Source organism: Ciconia boyciana, chromosome 5 (genome assembly GCF_034638445.1).
Source record: "Ciconia boyciana chromosome 5, ASM3463844v1, whole genome shotgun sequence".
NCBI lineage: Eukaryota > Metazoa > Chordata > Aves > Ciconiiformes > Ciconiidae > Ciconia > Ciconia boyciana.
In genome coordinates, this window is record NC_132938.1 from 451,509 (window position 1) to 475,468 (window position 23,960).

Consider the following 23,960-nt stretch of genomic DNA (forward strand, 5'->3'; position numbering starts at 1 on the left):
CCGGCACCGGGGGGACCGGGGGGGGGGGGGGAGGGGGGCGCGCATCGAAGCGCGCGGCGTGGGGTGGGGAGCGGAGCGCGGGAAGGAGCGGGCGGCGCGCGGGCGGCCCCCATTGGCCGGGGGGCAGGAAGGGGCGGGCGGCCGCGGCAGTTCTTGGGCCTGATTGGTAGCGGCGGCAAAGAGAGGTGGGACCGCCCCCTTCTCTACCTGACTGGCTGGCGGCAGCTCCGTCGAGGACAGCGTGCGCTGATTGGTGGGAGGCGCGGAGGGGTGGCCGCTGATTGGCCGTGGGCGGGCTTCCGGCGGGGCTCTGCCAGTTCCGGGCGGCGGCGGCGGCGGCAGCAGCAGCGGCAAGATGGTGCGTGTCCGGCGGGCCGGGCCGGCCGCATCCGCCCGCATCGGGCCGGGCCGGGGCCGGCGGGGGCCGGGGATGGGCGTGCGCGGGGTCGGGGCGCCGCGGAGCCCGGGACCGGGGCTCCTGTGCCGCGCTGGGGCGGGGGAGCGCGGGCCGGGCCGGGAGCGGGGCCTGCGGCCGCCCCGAGCCCCCGGTGACCGGTGCCGGTGCAGGTGCTGCTCCACGTGCTGTTCGAGCACGCCGCCGGGTACGCGCTCTTCGCCGTGCGGGAGGTGGAGGAGATCAGCCTGCTGCTGCCGCAGGTACGGGCCGGGGCCGGGGAGCCGCGGAGGGGAGCGGGTCTGTCCTGCCCGGGGGGCTCGTACCCTGGTGCTGCCGAGCCCCCCGCCCGGGGGCCGTTCCCTGGGGCGGCCCCGCTCCCCCCTTCCCGCGGGCCGGGGGTTCCGCTGGCCGCCCCGTCCCGCCGGGGGCCTCACCGGGCCGCCGCGCCCCGCAGGTGGAGGAGAGCGTCCTCACCCTCGGCAAGTTCCACAACGTGGTGAAGCTCGCGGCCTTCGCGCCCTTCAGGTCGGCCCAGAGCGCCCTGGAGAACATCAACGCCGTCTCCGAGGGTGAGCGGGGCGGCGGCCGGGGGCGCCGGGGCCCCCCCCCCCCCCGCGGGGAAGCGCCCGGCCCCGCTGACCCCCCCCGCCCCCCCGCAGGGCTCCTCCACGAGGACCTGCGGCTCCTGCTGGAGACCTCCATGCCGGCCAAGAAGAAGAAGGCGTTGCTGGGAGTCGCAGATGCCAAGATCGGGGCCGCCATCCTGGAGGAGCTGGGCTACCAGTGCCAGACCGGGGGGGTGGTGGCCGAGATCCTGCGGGGTGAGTCCGGGGACGGAGGGGACGCCCCGCCGGGGCCCCTGCTCCTGCCGGGACTGGGCTGGGGGGCGCCGGCTGCCGTCGGGGGCAGCGCTCGGGGCCGTCCCCGGAGCCGCGGCGGTGACGGCTTGGTCCCCACGCAGGGATCCGCCTGCACTTCCACGCGCTGGTGAAGGGCCTCACCGCCCAGTCGGCTTCCAAGGCCCAGCTGGGCCTCGGCCACAGCTACTCCCGGGCCAAGGTGAAGTTCAACGTGAACCGCGTGGACAACATGATCATCCAGTCCATCAGCCTCCTCGACCAGCTGGACAAGGACATCAACACCTTCTCCATGCGCGTGCGGTGAGCGGGGTCCCCGGGGCGGGAGGTGGGGGCGGCAGGGGCCCGTCTCCCCACGCTTACCGCAGGCAGCTGCTGCTCCGGCTGCCTGTACAGAACGGGGAGGGAGAGCAGCGCCTCGAGCACGGCCCGGCCGGGGCGACGGTGCCGCGGCTGGGCCGTGCCTGGGGGGACACGCGGGGCGAGGGGGGCGCGAGGGTCGGGCTGCGGCGCTGACGCTGTCCCCGCAGGGAGTGGTACGGGTACCACTTCCCCGAGCTGATCAAGATCGTCCCGGAGAACTACACCTACTGCCGGCTGGCCAAGTTTATCGGGAACCACAAGGAGCTGAGCGAGGAGAGCCTGGAGGGGCTGGAGGAGATCGTCATGGACGGCGCCAAGGCGCAGGCCATCCTGGAAGCCTCCCGCTCCTCCATGGGTGAGTGGGGACAGGCGGCGGCTCCACCGCAGCGCTCCAGCCGGGGGACGAGCCGCGGCAGGAGGGGTGCTCTCCGCCCTGGGAGGTGCTGCTCAGCCCCCGGTGCCCGTCCCTGCAGGGATGGACATCTCTCCCCTCGACCTCATCAACATCGAGAGCTTCTCCAGCCGGGTCATCTCGCTCTCCGAGTACCGCAAGGGCCTGCAGGAATATCTCCGCTCCAAGATGAGCCAGGTGGCTCCCAGCCTCTCGGCCCTCATCGGGGAGGTGGTGAGTGCCAGCACATCCGCGCCCCGGGCTGCCCCAGGCCGCGGAGATGATGTCCGAGCGAATCTGTCAATCCACTGAGCCGTCCTGCTGACACCTCACGCTGCTGATCCCCGGCCTGGGGGCTGCGCGCGGCCTGGAGCCGAGCTCCTGGGGTGGGGGCAGCCGTAAACCCCCCCCTCTTCCGTCCCAGGTGGGCGCCCGCCTCATCTCCCACGCCGGCAGCCTGACGAACCTGGCCAAGTACCCGGCCTCGACGGTGCAGATCCTGGGGGCCGAGAAAGCCCTCTTCAGGTACCGCTGCGGGGTGGTTGCGGTGATGGCAGGCCCCTGGGCCGCTGGCTGTGACGCGCCGGGCCTCCGTGGCCTCGGCCGCGTGTGATCGGCCAGCCCCAGGCTCTGAGCGACCACCGTGGCTTTGTGTCTTGCCCGGCGGGGCTGTGCCCGGGGCACCCCTGGAGGTTAGCGGGGCCGTGGGGGAAGGCGTCTGTCCTGTGGGTCGTGCTGTGCTCCCGTAGGCGAGACTTGAGGTGGCTGGTGGAGGGGTGGCAGTTCGGGTCTGGGGGCGCCCTCGGTCCCGGGCGCTCCCGTGCCGCCCCTGACGGCTCCGCCGGCCGGTTCCAGGGCTCTGAAGACGCGAGGGAACACCCCCAAGTACGGGCTCATTTTCCACTCCACCTTCATCGGGCGAGCGGCCGCCAAGAACAAGGGGCGCATCTCCCGCTACCTGGCCAACAAGTGCACCATCGCCTCCCGCATTGACTGCTTCTCAGGTGCCCGCGGGGCCGGGGCGGGCAGGGGGCCGGGGTCCCGGGCAGCCTCTGCGATGATGGGAGTATTTTTCGTCAACAGCATTTCACTGCGTGAATGGTGACGCCTACGGTCTGAGCAGAGCGCGGGGTGGGGGCGGGCGGGCGCCGGGGACGGCAGGGCAGGGGTGCTGAGCCCCTCTCCTCTCCCCGCAGAAGTCCCCACCAGCGTCTTCGGGGACAAGCTGCGGGAGCAGGTGGAGGAGCGCTTGGCCTTCTACGAGACGGGGGAGCCACCCCGCAAGAACCTGGAGGTGATGAAGGAGGCCGTGGTGGAGGTGAGGCTGCTGGGGCCGGGCGGGCAGGCCCCGCTGTCGGACGTGATGTCAAAGTGCCGTCCTGACCCGCTGTGGAGGGAAAAGACTGATTTAATGAGGCTGATCCGACCGGTGCCGCTGGTGGGGACGGGTCCTGGGCTGGGAACGCTCCCCTGCTGACGAGCCCCCCGTCTCCTCCGGCAGGCGAGCGAGGTGGTGGCCGAGGTCAAGAGGAAGCAGGAGAAGAAGGAGAAGAAGAAGAAAAAGAGGGAGAAGCGGCGGCTGGAGGCCCTGGCTGCGGCCGCAGAGGAGGTGGAGAACTCGGTGCTGGAGCCGGAGGTGAAGGGGGGGGCTGCGGGTGGGCGCCCTCCTGTGAGGGGGCCGTGACGGCCTCCGCCCCATCCTGCTGCGTGCCGAGCAACGGGTGCCGGTCATCCCTCGGCCAGCCGTCCCGTCCCGCAGCCGAGCGGGGCTTGTAGGATGGGGCCTGGGGCCCGGCCCCGCAGGGGGAGGGAGGCAGGAGCTGGGGCGGCCGCCCGCTGCCTGGGTGGGTCAGGGCTCCTGCTGACCCCCGGTTTCCCCTCAGGAGAACGACATAGAGCCCAAGAAGAAGAAAAAGAAGAAGAAGCAGCAGCAGGAGCTGGAGGCTGAATTGGAGCTGGAGGAGAACGGGCTGGAAGAAGAGGCCTTGCCCAAGAAGAAAAGGAAGCTAACGGTAGAGGCTGACCAGGAGGAGGAGGAGGAGAAGAAGAAAAAGAAGAAGAAGAAGAAAGAGAAGGCCAGGGACTTGGAGGAGGACTAGGGGAGCAGGGTGGAGCTGGAGCCAGGCCGCGCTCCAGCAGCATGGACTCACGGACTGGCCGGAGGTCAGCTTGGCGTGGCCCTTCCTCTGCCCGCCAGCGTTTCATGGCAAGCTGCGGGCCCGGCAGCGTAACGTAGCGGGGCAGCTGCATTAAACACGTTTTGGTCGGGGCGAGTCCCTGTGGCCCGGCCAAGGCACCGGCAGCCCCTGGGGCTCCTCAGCCCCCCCGTGGCCCCTTCCCGGGGGGTGGCTCTGGCTGCCTGTGGTGGCCACAGCCTGCGCCATGCAGGGAGGCGGGGGGCAAGAAACCGCTCGCATGACGGAACCTCAATAAAGGGCTGAGGTGATCGTTGATCCTCGAGCCTTGTCTGTCTCGGTTTGCTGGGGCTGGGAGGCCACAGGTAGGAGCCCGGAGGGGCTGCAGGGGCCCCCGGCGTGGCTTTGCCTCCCCTCGCCCAGGCAGGAGGTGACCCCCGCTGTCCCCGCTCCTGGCACAGGGGCTGCAGTTCACGCTGCCGCGGCCATCCTGCCCCGGCTCGCCTGGGCGACGAGGGAAGAGATGTCGCCGCGTGTGTTCGGAGCGCTCCGGGCACACCCGTCGTGCTGCAGCGGCCACTTTATTAGAGGGAAGCAATAAATTACCGGGCGGGCAGGGCGGGAGCAGGGAGGACGAGGCGAGGGGCCCTAGGCATCCAGGGCAGCTATCACGGCTTGGGTGAAATCCAGGGACGTGGCGTAGCCCCCCATGTCCGCCGTGCGCACCTGCAAGGAGAGGGGAGCGTTAGCGAGGAGGGAGGGGGTCCCCGCAGCAGCGCGGGGGCCCCCTGGTCCTGTGCTGGGTGCTGGCGCTGCTGGGAGGTCCCCAGGGACTGTCCCTGCGCCGCAGCGAGGTGAGGCAGAGCGGTGGGGACGGCCTGCCGGAGGACGGACGATGCCCCAGGCCCGTGGAGAGGGGCATCGGCCACCCCGAGCGTTGGTGCCCCCCATCTGCGCTTGTGCGTGGGTCGGGGTGTGCCCCAGCGCGGGGCCTCCTGCCCCCAGTGCCAGCGCAGGCGTCCCAGCTACCTCGGCCCCACGAGGGGTCTCAGCAGCCCCACACCAGAGGTGGTCAGTAAGGGCAGGGGCTGCTAGCCCCTGGGCCTGCTTCCAGGGAGGCTTTGGTGGGGAGAGGAATTGAAGCAGCAGGGGGTTTCTCGTGGCAGCCCATCCCCAGGCAGAGCCGCTCCCTGGGCTGCCCTACCCCAGCAGACTGGAGGGGACGGTGAGGGGCTGGCAGCAGTGGTGCAGGAGCAGTGCCCAGCCCTGGCTGAAGCCCTGATCCCACTGCTGCAGGCACGGCCCCGCGCTCGCTGCCGGCCCGGCTGCCGGCCCCGGCCCAAGCGCCCTCGGCAGTTGCCCTACAAGCTGCCCCGGCTCCCCCAGGCCTGGGCCAGCCCTGAGCCGCGCTGGTGTGGGGCACAGCACCCGGCCGGGCAGGGGCGGAGGGAAGTGTTGGACCCTTTATTTGCAAACACGAATACAAAGCACAGCGTTAAAACACAGGCCCCAGTCGCTCTCTCACGCACACAGTGCCCTGCCCACAACAGCCGCCTGCCAGGGCTGAGCTTCCGTGGTCCCACCAAGCGCTTCTGCAGCCCAGCCCCTGCTGGTCCCCAGCCCCCCGGGAGCCACGCCGGCTCCAGGGGCTCACGCCGCCGGGCAAAGAGCTCAGGGTGCTGCCGTGAGGGAGGGCAGCAGTTTGGACAGTCCTGGGCACCCTGCGGTGGGGCAAGCATTCGCCGCACACAGAGGCGCTGCCCTACCCCGCGTGGCTCCGCTCAGAGCCCTGCGCTCACCAGGCAGATCCCCTGGCTCTCAGAAACTGGCCACAAACTCATAGTGGGGGGCAAAGCACCGGTCCCCAGCAGGCAGGAGGTGACAAAGCCGCACAGCCTCCTCTCCCGACACATGGGCTCGTGCCAGAGAGGAGAAACCTCACTCTGCGCGAGCAGCTTGCCCTTGTGTGTTCCCGGATGCGGGGCCTCAGCCCTGTGGTCCCATTTATTGCTAAAGCCTCTGAGGGCAGGAGAAGGCTCCTACAGTAACCATGGTCCCGCTGTCCCTGGGAGCTGCCTGCCGAGCTTGGGGTGCTGCCCGGCCAGCCCCGAGTCGCCCCAGCAGGCCCCGAGATCCGCACTGCCCTCCTCGCACAGAGGGCACAGCGGAGATGCTGCCTACGTGAACCGGAGGGACCCCAGGATCCTCGCTCCGAAGGGAGCCCTGCCTTCGGTCCCTCCAGCAATCCCCGCTGGCGGTGACTGGGGGTGGTTACTGGGTTCGGGCCGGGCAGCAGGGCAGGACGAAAGCCGCCCTCGCCCTCCTCCTCCCCCGGGGCACCAGGGAACCTCGGCCAGGGCGAGCTGCGCCGGGCGGGGAGGGGGAAGGCCGCGCTGCTGGGCTGTAAGCTACGGGAAGCTGCCGCAGGGTGCAGTGACGTCCCCGACTCCCCGGGGCGAGCGGGGTTCCTAGGCACCATAGTGGGGGTGCAGGTTGTCAATCACAGATTTCACGAAGTCAGAAGTGGTGGAGTAACCGCCCAAGTCCCGTGTCCGAACCTAAAAATCCAACACAGGGAAGGGGAGAAACAAGGGAGAAACGTGATCGTGAACTGAGTGAAATGACTGCGAGAAGGGAGAGGAGAGCAGCTTCCCTCTATGCACCCTGCCAGAGACCCCAGCGGGGCGGCACGCGAGAAAGAGGCCGTCCGACGTCCCCCAGCCCTGCCAGACCGTCCCGAGCCAGCAAGCACCGCTACGGGCAGCAGGAGCAATCCCCGAGCCAAGCGCAGAGCCTGACTGCAGCCGACTACAGCTGCAGCAGCACACACAGGGGTTTTGAGCTGGACGCGGGTGAGGAGGTCCGAGACTCGCACTTGTCCGTCAGGGAGAACGCAGAGCAGCTCGCTACCACCAACACTCAGGCAGCTACAGACACGCGGCAAGGCCGGCTGCCCAACACTCACTTTTCCGACTTTGATCACCTTCTTCACCGCATCCGCAATCAAATTGGAGTGAAATTCCAAGCTGGTGAGAGGAGAGGAGCCGCGGGTCAGTCCCTCCATCAGCCCCTGCTGCCCACACGCCCCGGCAGGGCGGAGGCAGCGCTGCCCACCCCACCGCACCCCCACGTGAAAGGCACCTACTTGAGATGCCGCAGCATGTTGGCGGCCGAGAGCAGCATGGCAGTGGGATTGGCGATGTTCCTGCCCACGGCCTGGGCGAAGGGGTGGCGGGCGCCCTGCGGGAGGAGAAGCCACAGTGACGGACCGTCTTCCACACCCCTGTCCCCAGCAGCCCCCCCAGATAACCCGGGGTGCTGGTACGGCACAGCAGCCTCCGGGGAGCCGAGACTCCTCACCATCTCGAACACGGCGTACTCGGCGCTGTAGCTCTCCCCAGGAACCACGCCGGCACCGCCCACCAAGCCGGCCGCGAGGTTATCGATGATGTTCCCATAGAGGTTCGGCATGACCAGGACGTCGAACTGGTAGGGGTTCTGCACCAGCTGCACAGAGGGAATGGGAGGACATGAGGCCCCCACACCTAACACGGCTGCAGGCAGCTCGACAGCCCTCGGGACAGGGCAGGGTACACAAATCGGTGGAGCAGCAGGACCCACCGTGTCTGAAAACATCCCCAAACTGGGCTCAAGTGACAGCCGGGAGCAGGGGAAGCCCTGCTGAAACGGCTCGGGAGCCACAGACCTACGTCACCTGGCAGAGTTCTGCATGCCCAGATGAGACAGAGTTGCGCCAGGGGAGGCTTAGGTTGGATATTAGGAAAAATCTCTTCACCAAAAGGGTTGTCCAGCACTGGACCAGGCTGCCCAGGGGACTGGTGGAGTCCCCATCCCTGGAGGTATTTAAAAGCCGTGTAGATGTGGCACTTAGGGAGACGGTTTAGTGGGACTTGGTAGTGCTGGGTTAACGGTTGGACTCCATGATCTTAGAGGTCTTTTCCAACCTAAATAATTCTGTGACTCTAAATGCCCCTACCACCTTCAATCCCTGCAGCTCCGGCCCTCACCTGCAGCAGAGCAGGGAGAAGGCTCCTGCCTTGTGCAAGGAGCAAACCTCGGGCCCCGGCGGCCACCTGGACCTGCCACGCTGCCTGTGGCAGCAGCTTTTCAGGTTTCAGATCTCCATGGCTTGCCCCAGCAGCAGCAGGCGGTGCAGAGCGGCTCTGGGGCAGGGAAACGGGATCCTCACCTGCATGCAGCAGTTGTCGATGATCATGGTGTCAAATTTGATCTTGGGGTACAGTTCTGCCACTTCTTCACAGCACTGCAGGAAGAGCCCATCGCCTAATTTCCTGCGAGACAAGAAGCGCATTGAAGGGTTTGCAGGACAGCAGTGAAGTCATTACAGCAGCAGGCAATCCATCAGCAACTGGCGTCCCACCGCAGCAGGGCAGGGGAAGGCAGGCAACCCAGAGCGCCCCACACCACTGCACACCCACAGCCACAGATGGCGAAACGGGGCCCAGGGGGAGCAACGAGGGATCAGCTTTCGATGCCAGGGCCTTTCCCCTTCTTAGCTGAAAGCCTCCAGGATGCAGCCGTCGGGCCTCATGCTGGAGACGAGACCGTACAGAGAGGAAAAACCGCTGTTCCCAGGGAAAGCCCAGCCCCTCTGGAACCAGACTGGCACTGCTCCGATCGGGATCAAAAGCGGAGAGCAACAAGGTCCCAGACGCGACAGCAGCCGCGTGTCTGACGATCAGACTGCGCTCCACACCTGCTCCTGTGGCACTCACATAATGTTGGCTTTGTGCACAGCCGTGACCTTAGAGCGCCCTTTTTTGGTGGCGTAGTCAAAGGCGAACTTGGCAATGCGCTGCGACTTGGCCCGGGTGATGATTTTCAGGCACTCGATGACTCCCTTTGCGCTCTGGACAGGAAAGGGAGTGTGAGCAGCCGTCGCGTGCGCCATGCAGCCCGGCACCCTGCCTCACCAACCCACACCACGCCGACAGTCCCGGCACTTCGAGACAGAGATGAGGTGTCTGCCTGACACCGCATCACCCCCCATCAAGAGGTTCCTTAATACCCACGTCCCTTGTTTTCTGGCATTATCCCTCCTGCAGCCATCACTGTCTGTGTGTACACGCATCCCTAAATACTCTCCTAATTCCATCGCTGTCACTCAGAGCACCCGCGGGCTGGAGGGAGGCTCCCATACCTCGTGTTCCAGAGAGCTGTACTCCCCCTCCGTCTGCTCACGAATGATCACGAGGTCCAAGTTGTTGTGGCGTGTTTTATAGCCTGGTAAGCTCTTCACATGGACAACATTTGCAAACAAGTCTAATTTGCGCCTGCGAAAGAAGCAGCAGCAGAGTTGGCATTTTATCATCAGCGATTTCTGGGGCAGTGGCTGTTCCCTACAAGTACTGGGGGTAACAGCCGGTGATGGTGCAAACAGCTCCCCCCCTCCTAAGATGCCTTCCCATCGCTATCTATCTGTCTGTCTGTCTGTCTATCAATCTACCTTTCCCCTCACAGCCACACCTCGTCACAGCACGGCTTTGACGACCCTCTGTCGAGGCGGGCCACCACTGTCCCTTTTCCCGCCACCCTCCCCTCCTCCCCAGGACCCCAAGGAAGCGGGCAGCAGGATCGCTCATCGGAGGCAGCTCCTGGCCACAGACAGTCCCTCAGGATCTTTTGCTTCCCGATAACATACTAATTTCCCATCTGCCCTGGACTCACTTCCTTCAGCCCCCGGTTCGGTGGCAGACCACCACGACCAAGCGCAACACGGTTTTCCCAGCGACTGACGTGTCGGTGCCCAGCCCTGGCAGCCGAGCAGGGGACCGAGCTCACCTGAGCCTCATGTCGTAAGAAGCCAGCTCTCCCTTGTACTCCATGGGGGTGTGGATCTTACCTGCGGGACAACATTGAGCAGGAGTAAGAACACAGAGCACGGAGCGTGCTGGCAGCCGCTAAGGACGTCGCCTGAACCCAGGGGACAGGGCAGCAAGGGCTGGGACAGGGGGTGCTTCAAGAGAACCTCAGCCAAGCGTGGAGACGGATCTCTCGCTACGCGGGACCGTGACGAGGCCCTCTGCTTCTCTGGGCCATACTAGGAGATCTCGTTTCAAAAGCAGAAGCCGGATACAACCTCCCCTTTGGTAGAGTTCAGTAAGTACTTTAGTAATTTGCTGCTTAGCTTACAGACAGCATGCTTCCTTCTCCAGGCCCTAACCACGGAAATTCCTGCCCTCTGAAAGCACCTAATGGCGTTTGAGATAAGGCAACGTTTCCTGCAGGCAGAGCAGAGAGCCCCTCCTCGCTGGACAGCCAGCTAGCGCGCGTCCTTACCTATAAGGGCCACTTTACTTTCCTTCATAGAGTCAACCACCTGATCCAGTTTTTCTTCCGACGCCATGTTCTGCACCTCACTCAGGTGATGCTCATCGAAGACCACAGGCACGCTGGCAGCCTGCGCGAGAGATGCAGAGAAAGAGCTGCCGCCCCGTCAGATCAGAGGCTCGGCAGGGAAGTTACGCTACACGTTAGGGGGCCGCTGTCAGCGGGCTCGGAGAGCTGGGACATGATGCCTTAAACCAGCCCGACTGCCTGCTCAGCAAGAAGAGGGAACCTGGACCTCTGGGTCACTTCAGTTCCAACTGAACAATGATGTTTTCTGTCACCTTTAACACCAGGACTCCCTTTCCTTACTGTAATTATAGTTTCAGCTGCATAACCGATACCCAGCAGACAACCCCACGTTTGCTGCCTTTGAAGTGACAGAACTCGTGGGTTAGAAGATGGAACTATTAACTCCTGACTTCCTCCTCGAGTTCTGACGCTGCTGCCTGAGAGCAGGGCTCGTCACAGATTAGGAAGGAGGTCAGAAGGACATAAAGGGTTCGGGACAGCTGGGCAATGACAGCCCTGCGGCCATGTTCCCGACAGGAGCAGCGAGGATGGCCCGTGTCCTCCCTGTCACCGGCCCGGACAGCATCAGTGCTTGCTGCTGCCTCAGCAGAGGGAGGAGGACTGAGCGGGCGACAGACCCAGCCTCTGCTGGCTCCAGGACACAGTCCCAGGCTGGCAGTATTTTCACACTGAAGAACGAGACAGTTCGCAAGACTGCTGCTCAGGCTGAACCTATTTATGGAAAGGGTGGGATCCCAGGGTTTTCACAACCGGCTCTCTTCTGCACCGGAGGAGACAGACAGGTTGGTCCTGGAGGGTCCCTGGATCAGCAGCATCTTTAGCCAACTCTGCAGCTGCTGCTCCTCCCTCCTCCGTCCACCCCGTCCCACCGAGGGGCAGGAGCCGTTACCTTGAACACCTCCTTGACGGCGTGCATGAGCTCCGGGCCCACTCCGTCTCCGGGCAGCATGGTGACCTGGAACGTGCTCTCAGACTTCGCATTTTCTGACTGCGCAGAAGGCAAAGAACAGTCAGACTCCCTGCTGCACCCCAGAGCCTAATCCCAACGCGACCCCTAACCTGCCAGCAGCGAACTAGAGGGAGGTTACTTACAATGTGAAGAACGCCCGCACCCATAGCACAGTTTTTAGTAACAAAAGTTTACTGCAGTACTAACAGCGAGCTTTAAGTTAGAGAGGTCCCGCTCCTGTGTCGTTACGAACATGCCGCGCAGCAGAGGCACCCGATATCCCGCGACCCACTGGCAACCAAAGACCCTTTCCTCAAACAGCATTTCCAGGTACGGTCTCTCCCTCTGTACAGCAGAAATCCTTACTGGGAGCTAAGAGCACAATCTCACGTTATTAAATTTTCCCTCATTTCTACTTCATGTCCTCGGGGTCTCCTAAGCCTTCCTGTGCAACAGCCTCCTCTTCCTCTTGTATTCACATTGCCTCACAGATTTTTGCTGAGTACGCTTTTTTTTTGGTCCTGAAGACAGAATCAGTCTCAAAGATAATTCTTGAGACCTTCCACGGGAATCCACCTCCAAATCAATGCTGCCTGCTCCCCCACCGCAGCTGCCTCCTATTTTCACACAGTCCTTTTACTAGTCCCCATCTTCTTTCGCAAGTAATTCCCTGTACAGAGCTGACCTCCAGGCAAGAGATTTCACAGAACCAGCCTCAGGGACGAGAGAGTCACAGCCAGAGACGGGAACCGCACCCAACAGTTTCATCGGACAACAAAAGGAGTAAACAAGCAGCAATGCCGTAGGACGTGGGAAAAGCACGTCTGTCAGTGACATGAAGCGCAGGCAAACGGCGATCACGGAAAGGCAAAATGAAAGAGCACGTGGGAAAAGAAAGACGAGATAGCCTTTACTTTTGATTTTTAATATCTCAGAACCAAGTTCCAGGGCAGAAAACCTCGCCTACCTAAATTTCAAGCAGAAGCAAAGCATCTGCAGAGGGAACGGCGGCATGGGCCCCAGCTCAAGGTCAAACGAGCAGCCTCAGGGCTGAGCCTTTCCCTTTGGTGTCTTAAACAATACCATAAGACACCTTCGCTTACAAATGGGAACTCACCATCCTGTCGGTCTGAACGCGACGAACACGATGCCAATTTGCTACCTGGCACTTCGGTTGTTTCTTCCACCCTTAGTCCCACAGAAAACAACTCGTCTCTCCATCGCAACTCTTATTTCCTGACCACAGTCTGAATAACGCTTGTGTGTGCTAAGCTACCGCTCGCTCTTACCCTACTCAATCGCTAATAATGATTGCATTATCTCCTGTATTATTTATGTTAACTACTACAGGTAGCTACAGTACATTTAGGATTAAGTAGGAAGGACTGGATCAAACGGATTTTCACTCCTGCAGTCAATGCTGCACTCTGGCTGCTACGGTTTTAGCCGTAGCAGCAGAAAAACACTCGCCATCGCAACCCTGCCAGCAACCCCTGCACACAGGGGAGGCCGAGCCGGGGGCCGGAGAGGAACCTCCGAGGAAGGAGGGAGCGAGGCCGGAGAACACGCTGCCCCGAGAGCAGGAAAAGCCGCTTCCGCCGAGCGGAGCCTGCCGGGGAGCGTTCCCACCGCCCGGGGGCTGCCGCTGCCCGCCCCTCGCTCTCCCCCCTTCCCCTGCCCCTCCGCGCCCTGCCGCGAGGGCTGGGGGCTGACCGCGCTCGGGGTGGGCCCGGGGGCACCGGGAGCCCCGCTCTCACCTTGGCCCGCGGGATCTGCTGGAGGGCGGCGGGGGCACGCAGGCCCCTCCAGGCCCCGAGGCTCTGGGCGCGCAGGAGGCCCTGGGGCAGAGGCAAGGGGACGGTCAGACACGCCAGCCCGGACGGGCCCCCCACCCCGCCCCAGGCCGACCCTTGCTCCGGGCTCACCCCCCCCATTCCCCCAGCCCAAGACCCCCCCCCACCCCCCGGTCTGTGCCGACCAGCCCCAGCCCACACCGACCGTTCACCCCCACCCGGTTTGACCCCCCCAGCCCGACGCCCGCCCCTCACCCGGGCCGCCGCCCGCCCCACGCTGAGCGCCGCCATTTCGCTGCCCACAATGCACCGCGGCTGCGGCACGGCGGGAGCACGTAGGGCGCAAGGGGCGGGGCCGAGGCGAGCCCTGCAGCGCCCCCTGGCGGGCGGGAGGGGCACGGAGGACTCCCCCAAGGGTGCCAGAGACCCCCGGTCCCCCAGCGCTCGCCCAGGGCACCCTGGGGCCATCCAGGGATTCCCCCCCTCCGGGCCCCCAGCGCCCCCCTGAATGCCCTGCAACCCCCCCGGTAACCCTGCCCTGGGCCGGTGTCCCGGGAGCCCCGTGGCCCCTCGCTGGGGTGCCCAGCAGGCTGGGGGTGCCAAGGGGGGGTGCCAAGGGGGGTGCCGAGTATTTCCCACCAGGAGACAGGACAGCGAGCTCCACTCTTTATTGAACAAGAAGGGAGAGGGTGGGGGCCCCCCCTGCCCCCCGCAGGGTGGGGGCCGCGCAGGCACGGGGGGTCCCACCGCTGTATTTCGCAGCCAGCGAGAAAGACCCCGGCCAGGGAGCAGCTGCGAGCTGGCGCAGGACACGGACCCCTTCTGCCACCCTGCCCTCGGCCCCGGGTACAGACACCCCGCAGCAAGGGGGAGGCGTGGGGGGCCGGGGGGAGCAGCGAGCCTGGGCTGGGGGGGACAGGGCGGAGAAGCCTGGAGTGGCCCCAGTGGCAGGACAGGGGGCTGGAGCCCCCCCGCAGTGCCTGGGGCCAGGGCAGGGCCCCCCAGGGCTGGGGCTCACTTCTTCAGGAGCTGGGCTCGGGCCCGGTTCAGCTTCTCGGCCACGGCGGCGTCGGTGCTGGCGGTGCACTTGGACAGGACGAAGTTCATCTCCGTCTCGTTCTTGTGCTCGATGGCAGCATCGGCCGCCTGGTCCAGGTCCCTGCGGCAGAGCGGGGAGCTGGGGGCCGTGCGGGGGCCCGGGCCCCCCGCTAGCACCACCCACCTGCTCCTGGGGGTCTCACCCACCCCCTGAGCCCCCCAAGCCCCCAGCCGCGCTGCGCGAGGCACCAGCCGCTCCCACGGGCTCTGACCCTTCCCCGTGCACCCCCAGCCGCCCCCGGGCTGGGGCCAAGCCGACGCACCCCACCAGGACGAAGGCCTTGACGCGCTGCTCGGGGGTCACGCGGGGCGCGTACTTCTTGGCCTCGTAGCGGTTGTGGTGCTTCACGGAGATCTCCACAAAGGGCTGGGGAGGAGAGGAGCGGGGTGGGAGGGCGGGGGGGCTGGCAGCTGGGACCTCCCGGCCCCCAGCTTCAGCCCTTGCCCCACGCCAGCCTGCCTGGGCTGCTCCACGCAGTGCCCTCCTGCTGCCCCACGGCGTGGCCCAGCCCCACAGCCACCCACGGGGCAGGGCTGGCCCCCCTCCAGCAGGGAAATCTCTTACCAGGTACCCGATGGGCGACTTCTTGCTCTTGGAGAACTTCTCCATCTCCTCCCAGTCCCCGCGGTTGGCCAGGGCGCTGATCTTCAGCCACCAGTACCTGGAGATGCAGGTCAAGCCGGCTCCTCGAGCTGCTGGGGCCCCGCAGCCCCCCAGCCCCAGCCCCACGGCACGGTTCCTGCCTGGGCTGAGCCCCCAGGGCTGCACCAAGGAGCCCCCCCAGAACCGACCTCTTGTCGGGGATCTTGAACTCCCGGTAGAGCTGCTCAGCTCGCTTGTGGTGGCCATCCAGGATGAGGTTGGAGACGGTATCGTGCAGCGAGAGGTCAAGATAGGGCTTGTCAAAGTCCTCCTGGAGGTGTCGCTGGAGCCGCAGGAGCTTGATCTGATCCTCTGTGACCTAGGGAGCAGAGTGCCAGCCTAAAGGGTCCCCGTCCCGGCTCTGCCCGTGGGGCCCAGAGGGTCCCTGTGCCAGCAAGTGACGGCAGCAGCCCACCCCACCTTGGCCGCGGAGCAGGGCAGGGGGACCCGTGGTGCCACGCCAAGCGGAGGTGGCCCCGTGCCCGCCAGCGATGCCCAGCTCTGCTCCTGCCCAGCCCCAGGAGAGCAGGAGCCCCCCCCAGCCCCGGCTGCACTCACCTTGGCCGCAAACTCGTTCTTGGCTTTGTAGTACTCGTCCAGGGCGTTCTGCAGAGCTCCTACTCGCCCTTCGATGCGCTGAGGACAGAGAGCACGGCCGCTTCACCCCCTGCCAGCACGGACACCATGCTGCGGGGACGGGGCAGCACCCTCAGAGCCCCCCAGGTGGGGCAGGAGGGGTGTCTGGTGCCAGGGCACGGCCAAGGCGAAGCTCCGGCTCTGCGATGCCTTGCTTTGATCCCCAGAGAGGGGCAGAGGGCCCTGGCCTCCCAGCACACGCAGGGCAGCTTGGGCACCTGCTAGCACGGAGCCCCGAGGGGACGACGGCCCTGGGATACGAGCTGGGGAGCTCCCTTCCCACACCCGGAGCCCGCCAGCCCTTCCTCCCCGCTCCTCCTCCCGCCGCCGGGCACAGACCTTCTCTGAGTAGCTGGAGTGGACGTGGAAGTTGCCGAGCTCCTGGTGATTGTCGTCCTGGTTATACAGGTCCTTCAGCGTCTCCCGCTCCTGGTGCTTGCAGAACTGGGGAGCAACGGGGGGGGGTTAGGGCATACGGGGACGGACGCCGCGGTGGCTCCTGGGGGCTGGGCGTGCGGTGGCAGCTCCTACCTGGCGGTACAGGCTCAGGGCCACCGGCTGGTTCTGCAGCGTCATGAAGAAGGTGCCGCGGTTCAGCTCATTCTTCAGGTGGAGCACGACGGTGTAGACTGGGGCAGACAGCGTGGTTCAGGAGAGGGGGGACGGGTCCCTGCGCCCGGCGTGGCTGGCCCCAGGGAGCAGCACCGGGAGGGGAGCGAGGGGATGTCCAGGCGCAGGGCAGAGCCCCGTGCTGAGGGCGAGCACCGCTCTGAGGGCTCGAGCAGCTCCCGCCACCCTCACCCCACAAGGCACAGCCCATGAACAGGCTCCCCCAGACCCCAAATCCCTCCCCTCCTCTGCAGAGCCCCTCTTCTGCCCAGCCCTGACCCCTACCCAGGTCGGTGTCCCCACTCTCGATGGCTTTGCTGAGGGCCAGCTTGCTCCGCTTCATCTTCAGCAGCAGCGGGACCTGCTCCCCGGAGCGCGGCTCGTACTCCAGCAGCTGGAGGTGGCAGAGGGGTCGTCAGCGCGCGGCCACCACGTGCGGGCCCCCCCAGCCATCCCACCACGGCCCCAGCCAAGAGACCTTGATGGCCAGCTCCGTCCTGCCGCAGTCGTAAGCCCGGGCAGCGATCTCCGAGTAGGAGATGCCCGGCGTGTCACCCAGCTTCTGGTTGATGGCGTGGGCCACCTCCTCATCGGACTTGTCCTTCTGCTGCACCTGGAAGGGCGCGAGCAGAGAGGTCTCCGCACCGTCCCCGACGGGCAGAGCCCTCCGAGCTGCCTCCTTACCTTGTAGCAGGCCCAGTGGGCCAGGATGCGGCTGACGCCCTGGATCTCCGAGAGGCGCAGGTACTCGCAGATCCTGATGGCCAGGGGGTAGAGCCGCCGCAGGACCAGCCTGGCGTGGCACATGGGGGGTCAGCGGCACGGCCCCACGCGGGTCCGAGGAGTTGAGCGGCTCGGCCGGCCTCGCGGGGGGCCCTGAGCTCACTCGGTGCCCGGCCGGGGGGACAGGGACCGTGGGGACGGGGACTGCAGCGTGGCCGGACGCCGCCTCGGCCCAGGCTGCTCAGGGATGGGGCTGTCATGCCCAGCTCACGGGGACCCTTACCTGTCCAGCAGGACCTCGATGGTGAGCCGCTTGTATCTGTGGGGACAGTCAAGGGACCACAAAACCCCACGGAGCACAGGCCCCCTCCTGGCAGCACCCCCGAGCCGGCTGGGCCAGCCCCAGCGCGTACGGCGGTAGGGCCAGCTCTGCGGGGTGTGATGAGCGTAGGGGTCTCAGCTACGAGGCGGCCGCCCCAGCAGGGCCCGGAGCCCCCAACAGCACCGATTCTGCCTGGGCCAGACTCCGCACCCGCCCCAGGGTCCTGGCTCATGCACTGTCCCATGGAGGATACTGGGTGAAGGTGAGGGGGATGCCGATCTGGTAGTCCCGGATGGCGTTGAGCACCCGCAGATCCTGGCACATGCGCACGAAGCTCTCCGGGGGGAACTTGTCGATGAAGCACTTCCCGAAGGAGGCCGCCTGCGGGAAGAGGCGTGCGGCGCTGGGGCTGCGCCGGCCATGGCACGACCGCCAGCCGCGAGGGAGATGCTTTTGGCCGCAGCCAAAGCCTCCCTGCGCCTCGCTCACCCTCAGCAGCGACTTCTGGGTGTCCGGCTCATGCTCATAGCCGGCGGCCTCGATGCACTGGCTCACCGCCTCCGGGAGCAGCTTCTGGTCCTTGATCTCCCGCAGGTACTCGTCTGCCTTCTGGCTCTCCTTCTGCAAGGGAGCACAGCCCGTGGGGAGAGCGGTGGGGTGCTCACCGGCCAGGGTGAGCCCTGGGAGCCCCAGCACCCCTGGGACAGGGGGCCAAGGGAGCCCTCGTCCCCAGCAGGGACCTCTGGGATCTCCCCCTTCCCATCACCGCAGCATAATGCTGGCAGCGGTTTGCACCGGAGCCACCCCAACCTTCCTGGGGCAGGCAGGACCCGGAGCGGGGCAGTGGGCCGTACCTCGTACTCCTTCTGCGCCTCCAGCAGAAGTGCCCCGGGGGCCATGGAGGCGATCTTGAAGATCTCCTGGCTGGCCTCTGCAGACAGGGGAAAAAACCGTGTGAGAGAGCGCCCCAGCCCACGCACATCACCTGCACCCACTGCAACCTGCTCCCCCACCATCCCTGCCTGCAGCTCTGGGACCCCAGGAGAGCCCGTGCCGGCACCATCCTTCGGCGGGGCTGAGCTGTGTCGATGGGCAGCTTGGGGCCGCTCTTCCAGCCCTGGCGACCGCAGCCCCCAGTAAATGCCAAGCCAAGAGTCCAACAGACGGAGGCAGGGGCGGCTGCCAGGACACGCGGGTCCCGAGGAGCTATATTCCCCCACACAGAGCCACGGCAGCTCCCGGGCAGCTCCCCTCTGGAAGCGTGTCAGCGGCAGCAGTGCAGGAGGTGAGGAACAGGCGTGCCGAGCTGTGCCAGGCCTCAGCTCAAAGCGCAGGGGCTCCGGCGAGGCGGCAGCCTGCGGCCCCGCTCAGGACGCAGGGGCACAGCAGAGCTGGCAAAGCAGGGGACCAGAACCGGCGCGGTGCCGGGGAAGGAGGGAGCCCAGGGCCAGGCGAGGGACTGGGTTCAGAGCCCTGCGCTAGACAGCTGGGGGGGCTCGGGGCACGGCTCTACTCCGCTGTGGGGCTCTTGCCACCTCCTGAGCCTCCAGAAAGGGCCGGGGAGGCCGGACCCCCGCACACAGAGCGGGGCACAGTCACGGGTTGCACCCTGGGCGCCGAGCAGCGCAGGAGAGACCTGCCTGCCCGGGCGCAGGGGGTCCCGCTCAACCTCGCCGCCCGGTGCCATCTCACCTGGGATCTCGTGCAGGAACTCGTGGGAGGTGCGAGACAAGATCCGGACCCCGTCCAGCTCCGGCACCAGGTAGGAGTCCTCATCCAGGACAAACCTGCGCTCCCTGCTAAGGGCTCGCGGGAAGAAAGCGGCTCTGGGGGCAGCCCAGCCCTGCTGAGGGCCAGCCCCAGCGATGCAAAGGAGCGACCCCCTGGAGCCCCGTCCCCCCTCGGCTCGCACCCCCGCCTTTCCATGGAGAGGCAGCAGGGCATGGGATCGGCACTTGGGAGGGCCAGGGATCCCCCCACCCACGGCAGCCCTCGCCCCTGGGGAACTGGGACCGGACCTCGGCAGGGACGGCGCTCCTAGCCACGGGGGCTTTGGTGGCTCCCAGCACCAGCGCTGCCCTCGGAGCTGACGGGGAGCGGGATCCCCTCAGCAGGAAGGCTTGGGGCAGGGGGGCAGGGGCTGGGGGGCAGGCAGGAGGGGTTTTCACTGCTGTACAGGACCAGCTTAGCCAGGGCCGGGCAGGGGAGACTGTGACAAGAACGCAGAGGAGAGGAACAAGTTCAGCCTCCTCTGGCTGTCCTGGGGGCCGCTGACACCACTGCTGTTCCTGGAGCCCCCCTCACCCATGACAGAGACGGCGGTGGCCCAAGGAGGGCCCACGGAGGCCTGCAGTTTGGGCCGGCCTTCGGATATGACACCTCTTCCCAAAGGATACTGGATGCACTCCGTGGAGTTCCCCACCACCATCAGCTGCCGGTCCCAGGCCACCACCACGGCTCGCTGCCGGCTCCGGGGACGCATGCACCTGCCAGGGAGCCCCAGCCCCGGCTTAATCCCGGCCCGGCCGCAGCCCCCCGTGCCTGCAGCGGGGATGCGAGAGGGTCCCGCTCGCCCCAGGAGGCGGCGGGGTGGCCGCAGAGCCGAGCGGACCCCGGCAAAGGCTCAGGGTACGGGAGGAGCGCAGGTGGGCACGGCCGGGGGCAGAGGGGGCTGGTGGGGAGACCGCTCACCAAACCATCTGCTTGGGTGTGGATCGGATGCTGCTGGTGAACTCGCAGAGCTTCTCCTGTGGCAGGAGAGAGCTGGGTCAGGGGGACAGAGGCACAGGGACGGGCGGCATCGCCTGTGCTGCTGGGGCCACGCGCCGAGGGCAGCTGCCGGTGGATGAGCAGCACAGACCAGGCTGGGCACCGGGAGCGTGGGTGCCACACCGTGAGCGGGTCCTGCGGGAGCACCCGGCCCCGTCTCTAGCTCTGGAAGCAGCCAGGGCTGCGGCTGACGCAGCCGAAGGGCGAGGATGCTGTGTGAGCACTTAAACCGAGTGTGAGAAACATTCCTCCGTTGCTGCGGCACACAGCCTGCCTGCACGTAGAGCAAGAAGCTGCTTGTGCTCAACTGAGACCCGGTAAGTGAATGAAGGCAGAAGGAGAAGGATTGGTCTCGGAGGGCATGGAAGGCACCCAGCGCCTCACCAGCATGAGCCCTGCAACGTGGGGGAATTTGCATGGCAAAATCAAGACTCGCAAGCAAGGCCCCTACACCAAAGTGACCACGTCGGCAGTGGTGATAAGGCTGAGGCTACCCAAGAAACAGTTCTAGAACCACCAAGTTTGGGTATGGCTGTAACAGAACTGTGGGCTGGTGGGGAAAAAGTAACTAGTGGTGGGCTGTTTATCTGGGGAGAGTTTGGACAGAGAAAGGGAGGTGCGAGATCAGCGAAAAGGCAAGTTTGGAAATAGAAAGAGTGGGGAGTAAGGTATAAAATCAGGCGAAGAGCAAAAGAGATCTCCCGAGGACAGGAGCGCAGATGCCTGCGGGCAGCAGCGAGGCTGCCCTGCAGACCCGCGTCCACGGGGACCCCGAGGGAACCTGCGTGGACACCGCACCCCGCCGGATCTGTCTGCCAGACAGGGAGAGAAGGGGTGAGCTGAGACCCTAATGCCCCGTGACGGGGAGGGAAGGGAGACGCTCACCTTCAGTGTGGCCAGCCCCATCCAGATGTAGCCGGTGTCGGTGAAGAGTGCCAGGCAGCGGTAGTTGAAGGACACGGCCATCTGCAGATAGGCGCCGGCGGAGGGGCTCATTCCAGGGGGGGTCTGGGACAGGGAAAAGGAGAGGGTCACTCCCGGGGAGCACGGGACATGCCACACACCGGCACCAACGCTGCGTAAGGGGCTGAGGACTGGTCAGAGCGAGGGCATCCCTTCCCACCCTGCGCCTGCTCAACCCTCAGCCCTTTGCCCCTGCCCAGGACGGGGCCGGGTGTCCCTGCTGTACGCGCCTGCCCGTGGGACGGGGTGGGGGGACGGACCCGCCAGCGAGGTGGAGGCTGGAGAGCAGCCCATGGGACAGTGGGGGACAGGGGAAGGACCTGCCAGTGAGTGCAGGGGCTGCAGACCGCCCTGCTCCCCGTGGACACCCGCCACGGCTCGCTCACCACCACGGAGCAGGAGGTGTTGTCCAGGAGGTAGAGGTCCTGTCCGACCGCCAGCAGGACGATGGTGACTCTGTCCTGGGACAGCACGGCCCAGCAGGACGGTGGCTTCTGCAGACCTGCCGGGCACCAGCGTCAGGCTCCCGCGCCCAGCCGGAGCCGGGGGCAGCGGGGAGGGGACGCACCGGGAACCTCGGGCATCCTGCGCAGCTTCAGGTCGTCGATGTTGGTGGTGAGGGAGAAGCGGTGTGCCCCGGTGAGGATGGCCACGCCGGTGCCGTACTCCGTGTGAAAGACCTTCGCCTCCAGCACGTGGTTCTGCAGCACCTCCTGTGCCACGGAGAGAGAGCTGGGCCCAGGCCGGGGCAGCCGGGGCTCGGCACCGCACTGCCACTGCTCCGGGAACGAAACCGCGCCGGGGAGGAGCGAGCCCAGCCCTGTGCTGCGCTGCTGGCAGGTGCCCCAGCTCAGACAGGCCGCGCTCCTGCAGCGAAGAGGGGATCGTTCTGGCCTCAGGGGCCATGGGGACGGCTGCCAGCTCATTCCCAAAGGCAGGCAGCCCTGCAGGGAGGCTGGGAGAGCCCCAGGCTCCCCACCGTGCCCCACGGGGCTGGGGGGATGCTCAGTGCGGCCTCACAATGTTTCACTTCTCTGTCGCACACACCCAGCCCCGGGCATCTCTCGAGTTCCCGGTCCTGCCCCACTCACGTTGCCCATGCTGAAGTGGCGTTTGAACTCGCAGAAGAGGTTGTAGATGAGAACGGTGCCGTCCTCCTGGATGCACAGCAGGTCCTCGCTGGCCGTCCAGCCCAGCTGCACCAGCTGGCCGCTCTTCCACTGCGGGCAGGAGACGCGTGAGCACAGCACGGGGCTGCTCACCTCCCGGCCGGCCCAGCCCCAGAGACGTCCCTCCAGGAGACGTACGTGACACCAACGGCCACAGCTGGGCATCCGCAGCTCCAATGCCCTGGCTCTGCAGGGCCCGGCCATCGCGGCAGCTCTCCCCATCCCTCCACGTCCTCGCTGCCCTGTGTCTGCCCCAGCCCCGGCCAGTGGGGAACGGAGGATGCTCCCGCGGCCCCAGCGCTGTTGCTCCCGTCCCCTTCTCCCAGGGCTGGGCAGCCTCCCTCTCCCTACAGCTCTCCCCGTTCCCCCCTCGCAGGCAGCACCACTCCTGAGCAGCTTCTCCAAAGCTTTCAGGGGGCTGCGGGAACTGCACGGAGCCATCGCCCCGGACAGCTTAGGGTGCCGAGGACACACGGCAGCATCCTGCTTCCCTGCGGAGAGACCAGAGGAGCTGCCCAAGGGCACGCAAGCGAGTGGCACAGGCAGAGGTGACTGCCAGCCTCGCAGCCCAGTGATTCACCTGCAAGAGCCAGCTGGAAACCCAGCCGGTGCCACCGGCGAGCCCTTTCAGTCCCCCTGCCCGTGGGCTTATCGCTGCGAGGGACAGAGAGCTACAGCCTCCGGTGTCCTCCGAGGGGCGGCTGGGACTGTCCCAAGCTCCCTGGCACATTGCAGACCTCCAAGGAGCACCCGGGGCGCAGCTTAAAGGTGGGGGCGGCCGACCCCAGGGCAGCTCACCGGGATGCCAGCCAGGAGAAGCCCCGAGGCCGAGTAGATCTCCAGCAGCGGGCGGGCGGTGGGGGATTTCTCTTTCCGGGCGTTGTTCTTCAGCAGAGCTGCGGGTGGATGGGACAGTCCGGCTGAGCCGCGGCCCCTCTGCCGTCACCACGGGGGCCCGGGACGGCCCCCGTCCCGTGGCTCCCGCCCCAGCGCGGGGTCTCGGGGGGCCGGGGCCCGGCCCTACCTATGGGTCCCCCGTACGGGGCGGCTGCCACCAGGCAGTCCCGCAGGTCCTCCTTCAGGCTCCACTCCATGGCGTACAGCTCGAACCTCCTGCGGGCGACGGACAGACGGATGGACAGGCGGCAGACCCAGGGACGGGGGGCGAGGGTCGGTGCCCACCCTCTGCCCGGCCCCGGGACCCCCCAGCCAGCCCCAGGGCCCGTGACCAGCCCCGAGATACCCCGAGCAGCCCCGAGGCCCACGGCCGGCCCCGGGGCCCACCCCACCGGCCCCAGGGACGGGGAGGGGCTGCCTCTGGCCGGTGCCGGGCCCGGGCCCGGGCCGTCCCTCACCGGTAGAAGGCCTCCTCGCCCAGCGGGTTCCAGTTGGCCGTGTAACAGTCCATGGTGCCGGGCCGGGCCGGGCCGGGCCGGGCGCTGCCGGCGGCACGGCCTCCGCCTGTGCGTCTGCCTGCGCTTCCGCCCGCGCCTCCGCCCGCCCCGCCCCGCCCCCCGCGACGCCGTCCCGGCCGCCGCCATCTTGAGTGAGGGCACGGGGAGAGGGAAAAGGAACCGCCGCCATTTTCAGTGAGGGCACGGTGGTTCGGCGCCGCCGCCATCTTCAGTAAGGGCACGGCCACCTGCCCGTTTCCAGGCCCCGGGGTCCCCTGTCCCGGGGGGTGTCCCCTGCCGCCATCCCAGGATGACACGCCCCCAGCACCCCGGGGGTCCCTGGTCCC

The 23,960-nt window shown here is 66.6% G+C and overlaps 3 protein-coding genes and 2 non-coding genes across 17 annotated transcripts in view; 3 read left to right on the top strand and 2 right to left on the bottom strand.

Annotated features, from left to right (window-relative positions):
* Positions 1-4,468, top strand: part of DCTN1 (dynactin subunit 1) — a 63,215-nt gene extending 58,747 nt beyond the window's left edge. For 4 of the 11 annotated variants that reach the window (XM_072861105.1, XM_072861106.1, XM_072861109.1 and 1 more), the window contains 11 exons: positions 568-657; positions 852-966; positions 1,057-1,218; positions 1,359-1,557; positions 1,785-1,972; positions 2,091-2,242; positions 2,433-2,533; positions 2,864-3,012; positions 3,205-3,326; positions 3,510-3,644; positions 3,892-4,468. In XM_072861105.1, the coding sequence (XP_072717206.1) occupies positions 568-657; positions 852-966; positions 1,057-1,218; positions 1,359-1,557; positions 1,785-1,972; positions 2,091-2,242; positions 2,433-2,533; positions 2,864-3,012; positions 3,205-3,326; positions 3,510-3,644; positions 3,892-4,107 (1,629 nt within the window). In that variant the 3' untranslated portion in view covers positions 4,108-4,468. Of the gene's footprint in view, positions 1-262; positions 359-567; positions 658-851; positions 967-1,056; positions 1,219-1,358; positions 1,558-1,784; positions 1,973-2,090; positions 2,243-2,432; positions 2,701-2,863; positions 3,013-3,204; positions 3,332-3,509; positions 3,645-3,891 lie in introns of those variants that run through there. The other 7 variants (XM_072861116.1, XM_072861107.1, XM_072861110.1 and 4 more) reach the window with 7 other exon arrangements.
* On the top strand, positions 3,061-3,131 carry LOC140652582 (small nucleolar RNA SNORD56). The gene has a single exon (XR_012042867.1). It is a non-coding gene; the product is annotated as a small nucleolar RNA SNORD56 (small nucleolar RNA).
* On the top strand, positions 3,364-3,432 carry LOC140652581 (small nucleolar RNA SNORD57). Its single transcript, XR_012042866.1, has one exon. It is a non-coding gene; the product is annotated as a small nucleolar RNA SNORD57 (small nucleolar RNA).
* Positions 4,469-4,692: 224 nt separating the features above from the next.
* IDH3B (isocitrate dehydrogenase (NAD(+)) 3 non-catalytic subunit beta) lies at positions 4,693-13,621 on the bottom strand. 2 transcript variants are annotated; one of them, XM_072862617.1, is made up of 12 exons: positions 13,543-13,621; positions 13,252-13,332; positions 11,435-11,533; positions 10,465-10,585; positions 9,967-10,027; positions 9,326-9,458; positions 8,901-9,034; positions 8,354-8,456; positions 7,504-7,650; positions 7,289-7,383; positions 7,109-7,169; positions 4,693-4,869 (listed from the first exon to the last, which is right to left on the bottom strand). In XM_072862617.1, the coding sequence occupies exons 1-12, from the start codon at positions 13,576-13,578 to the stop codon at positions 4,792-4,794; spliced, it is 1,149 nt and encodes a 382-aa protein (XP_072718718.1). In that variant the 5' UTR covers positions 13,579-13,621; the 3' UTR covers positions 4,693-4,791. The 2 variants fall into 2 exon arrangements, with proteins under 2 accessions (XP_072718718.1, XP_072718717.1); XM_072862616.1 differs by lacking the exon at positions 4,693-4,869 and adding an exon at positions 5,593-6,701.
* Positions 13,622-13,938: 317 nt separating this feature from the next.
* VPS16 (VPS16 core subunit of CORVET and HOPS complexes) lies at positions 13,939-23,734 on the bottom strand. Of its 2 annotated transcripts, XM_072862647.1 has the most exons (24): positions 23,575-23,734; positions 23,244-23,332; positions 23,018-23,115; positions 22,142-22,270; positions 21,619-21,763; positions 21,437-21,552; positions 20,973-21,095; positions 20,010-20,065; positions 19,715-19,804; positions 19,011-19,105; positions 18,173-18,249; positions 17,808-17,939; positions 17,572-17,699; positions 17,280-17,315; positions 16,958-17,066; positions 16,752-16,886; positions 16,559-16,667; positions 16,196-16,293; positions 16,004-16,108; positions 15,587-15,664; positions 15,178-15,347; positions 14,951-15,047; positions 14,649-14,752; positions 13,939-14,446 (listed from the first exon to the last, which is right to left on the bottom strand). In XM_072862647.1, the coding sequence occupies exons 1-24, from the start codon at positions 23,625-23,627 to the stop codon at positions 14,302-14,304; spliced, it is 2,517 nt and encodes an 838-aa protein (XP_072718748.1). In that variant the 5' UTR covers positions 23,628-23,734; the 3' UTR covers positions 13,939-14,301. The 2 variants fall into 2 exon arrangements, with proteins under 2 accessions (XP_072718748.1, XP_072718749.1); XM_072862648.1 differs by lacking the exons at positions 23,018-23,115; positions 23,244-23,332; positions 23,575-23,734 and adding an exon at positions 22,800-22,964.
* Between the last annotated feature and the right edge of the window lie 226 nt (positions 23,735-23,960).

What these genes read in the sequence shown, in the direction of transcription:
- IDH3B (XM_072862616.1), bottom strand. Translation starts at nt 13,578, where the DNA reads ATGGCGGCGCTCAGCGTGGGGCGGGCGGCGGCCCGG. An exon ending in TGGGGCGGGCGGCGGCCCGG is followed by an intron (nt 13,333 to 13,542) that starts GTGAGGGGCGGG and finishes CCTCTGCCCCAG; the next exon opens with GGCCTCCTGCGCGCCCAGAG. An exon ending in AGGTGATCAAAGTCGGAAAA is followed by an intron (nt 6,702 to 7,108) that starts GTGAGTGTTGGG and finishes TTGGATTTTTAG; the next exon opens with GTTCGGACACGGGACTTGGG.
- VPS16 (XM_072862647.1), bottom strand. Translation starts at nt 23,627, where the DNA reads ATGGACTGTTACACGGCCAACTGGAACCCGCTGGGCGAGGAGGCCTTC. An exon ending in CCCGTACGGGGGACCCATAG is followed by an intron (nt 23,116 to 23,243) that starts GTAGGGCCGGGC and finishes ATCCACCCGCAG; the next exon opens with CTCTGCTGAAGAACAACGCC. An exon ending in AGGCGCAGAAGGAGTACGAG is followed by an intron (nt 17,940 to 18,172) that starts GTACGGCCCACT and finishes GCTCCCTTGCAG; the next exon opens with AAGGAGAGCCAGAAGGCAGA.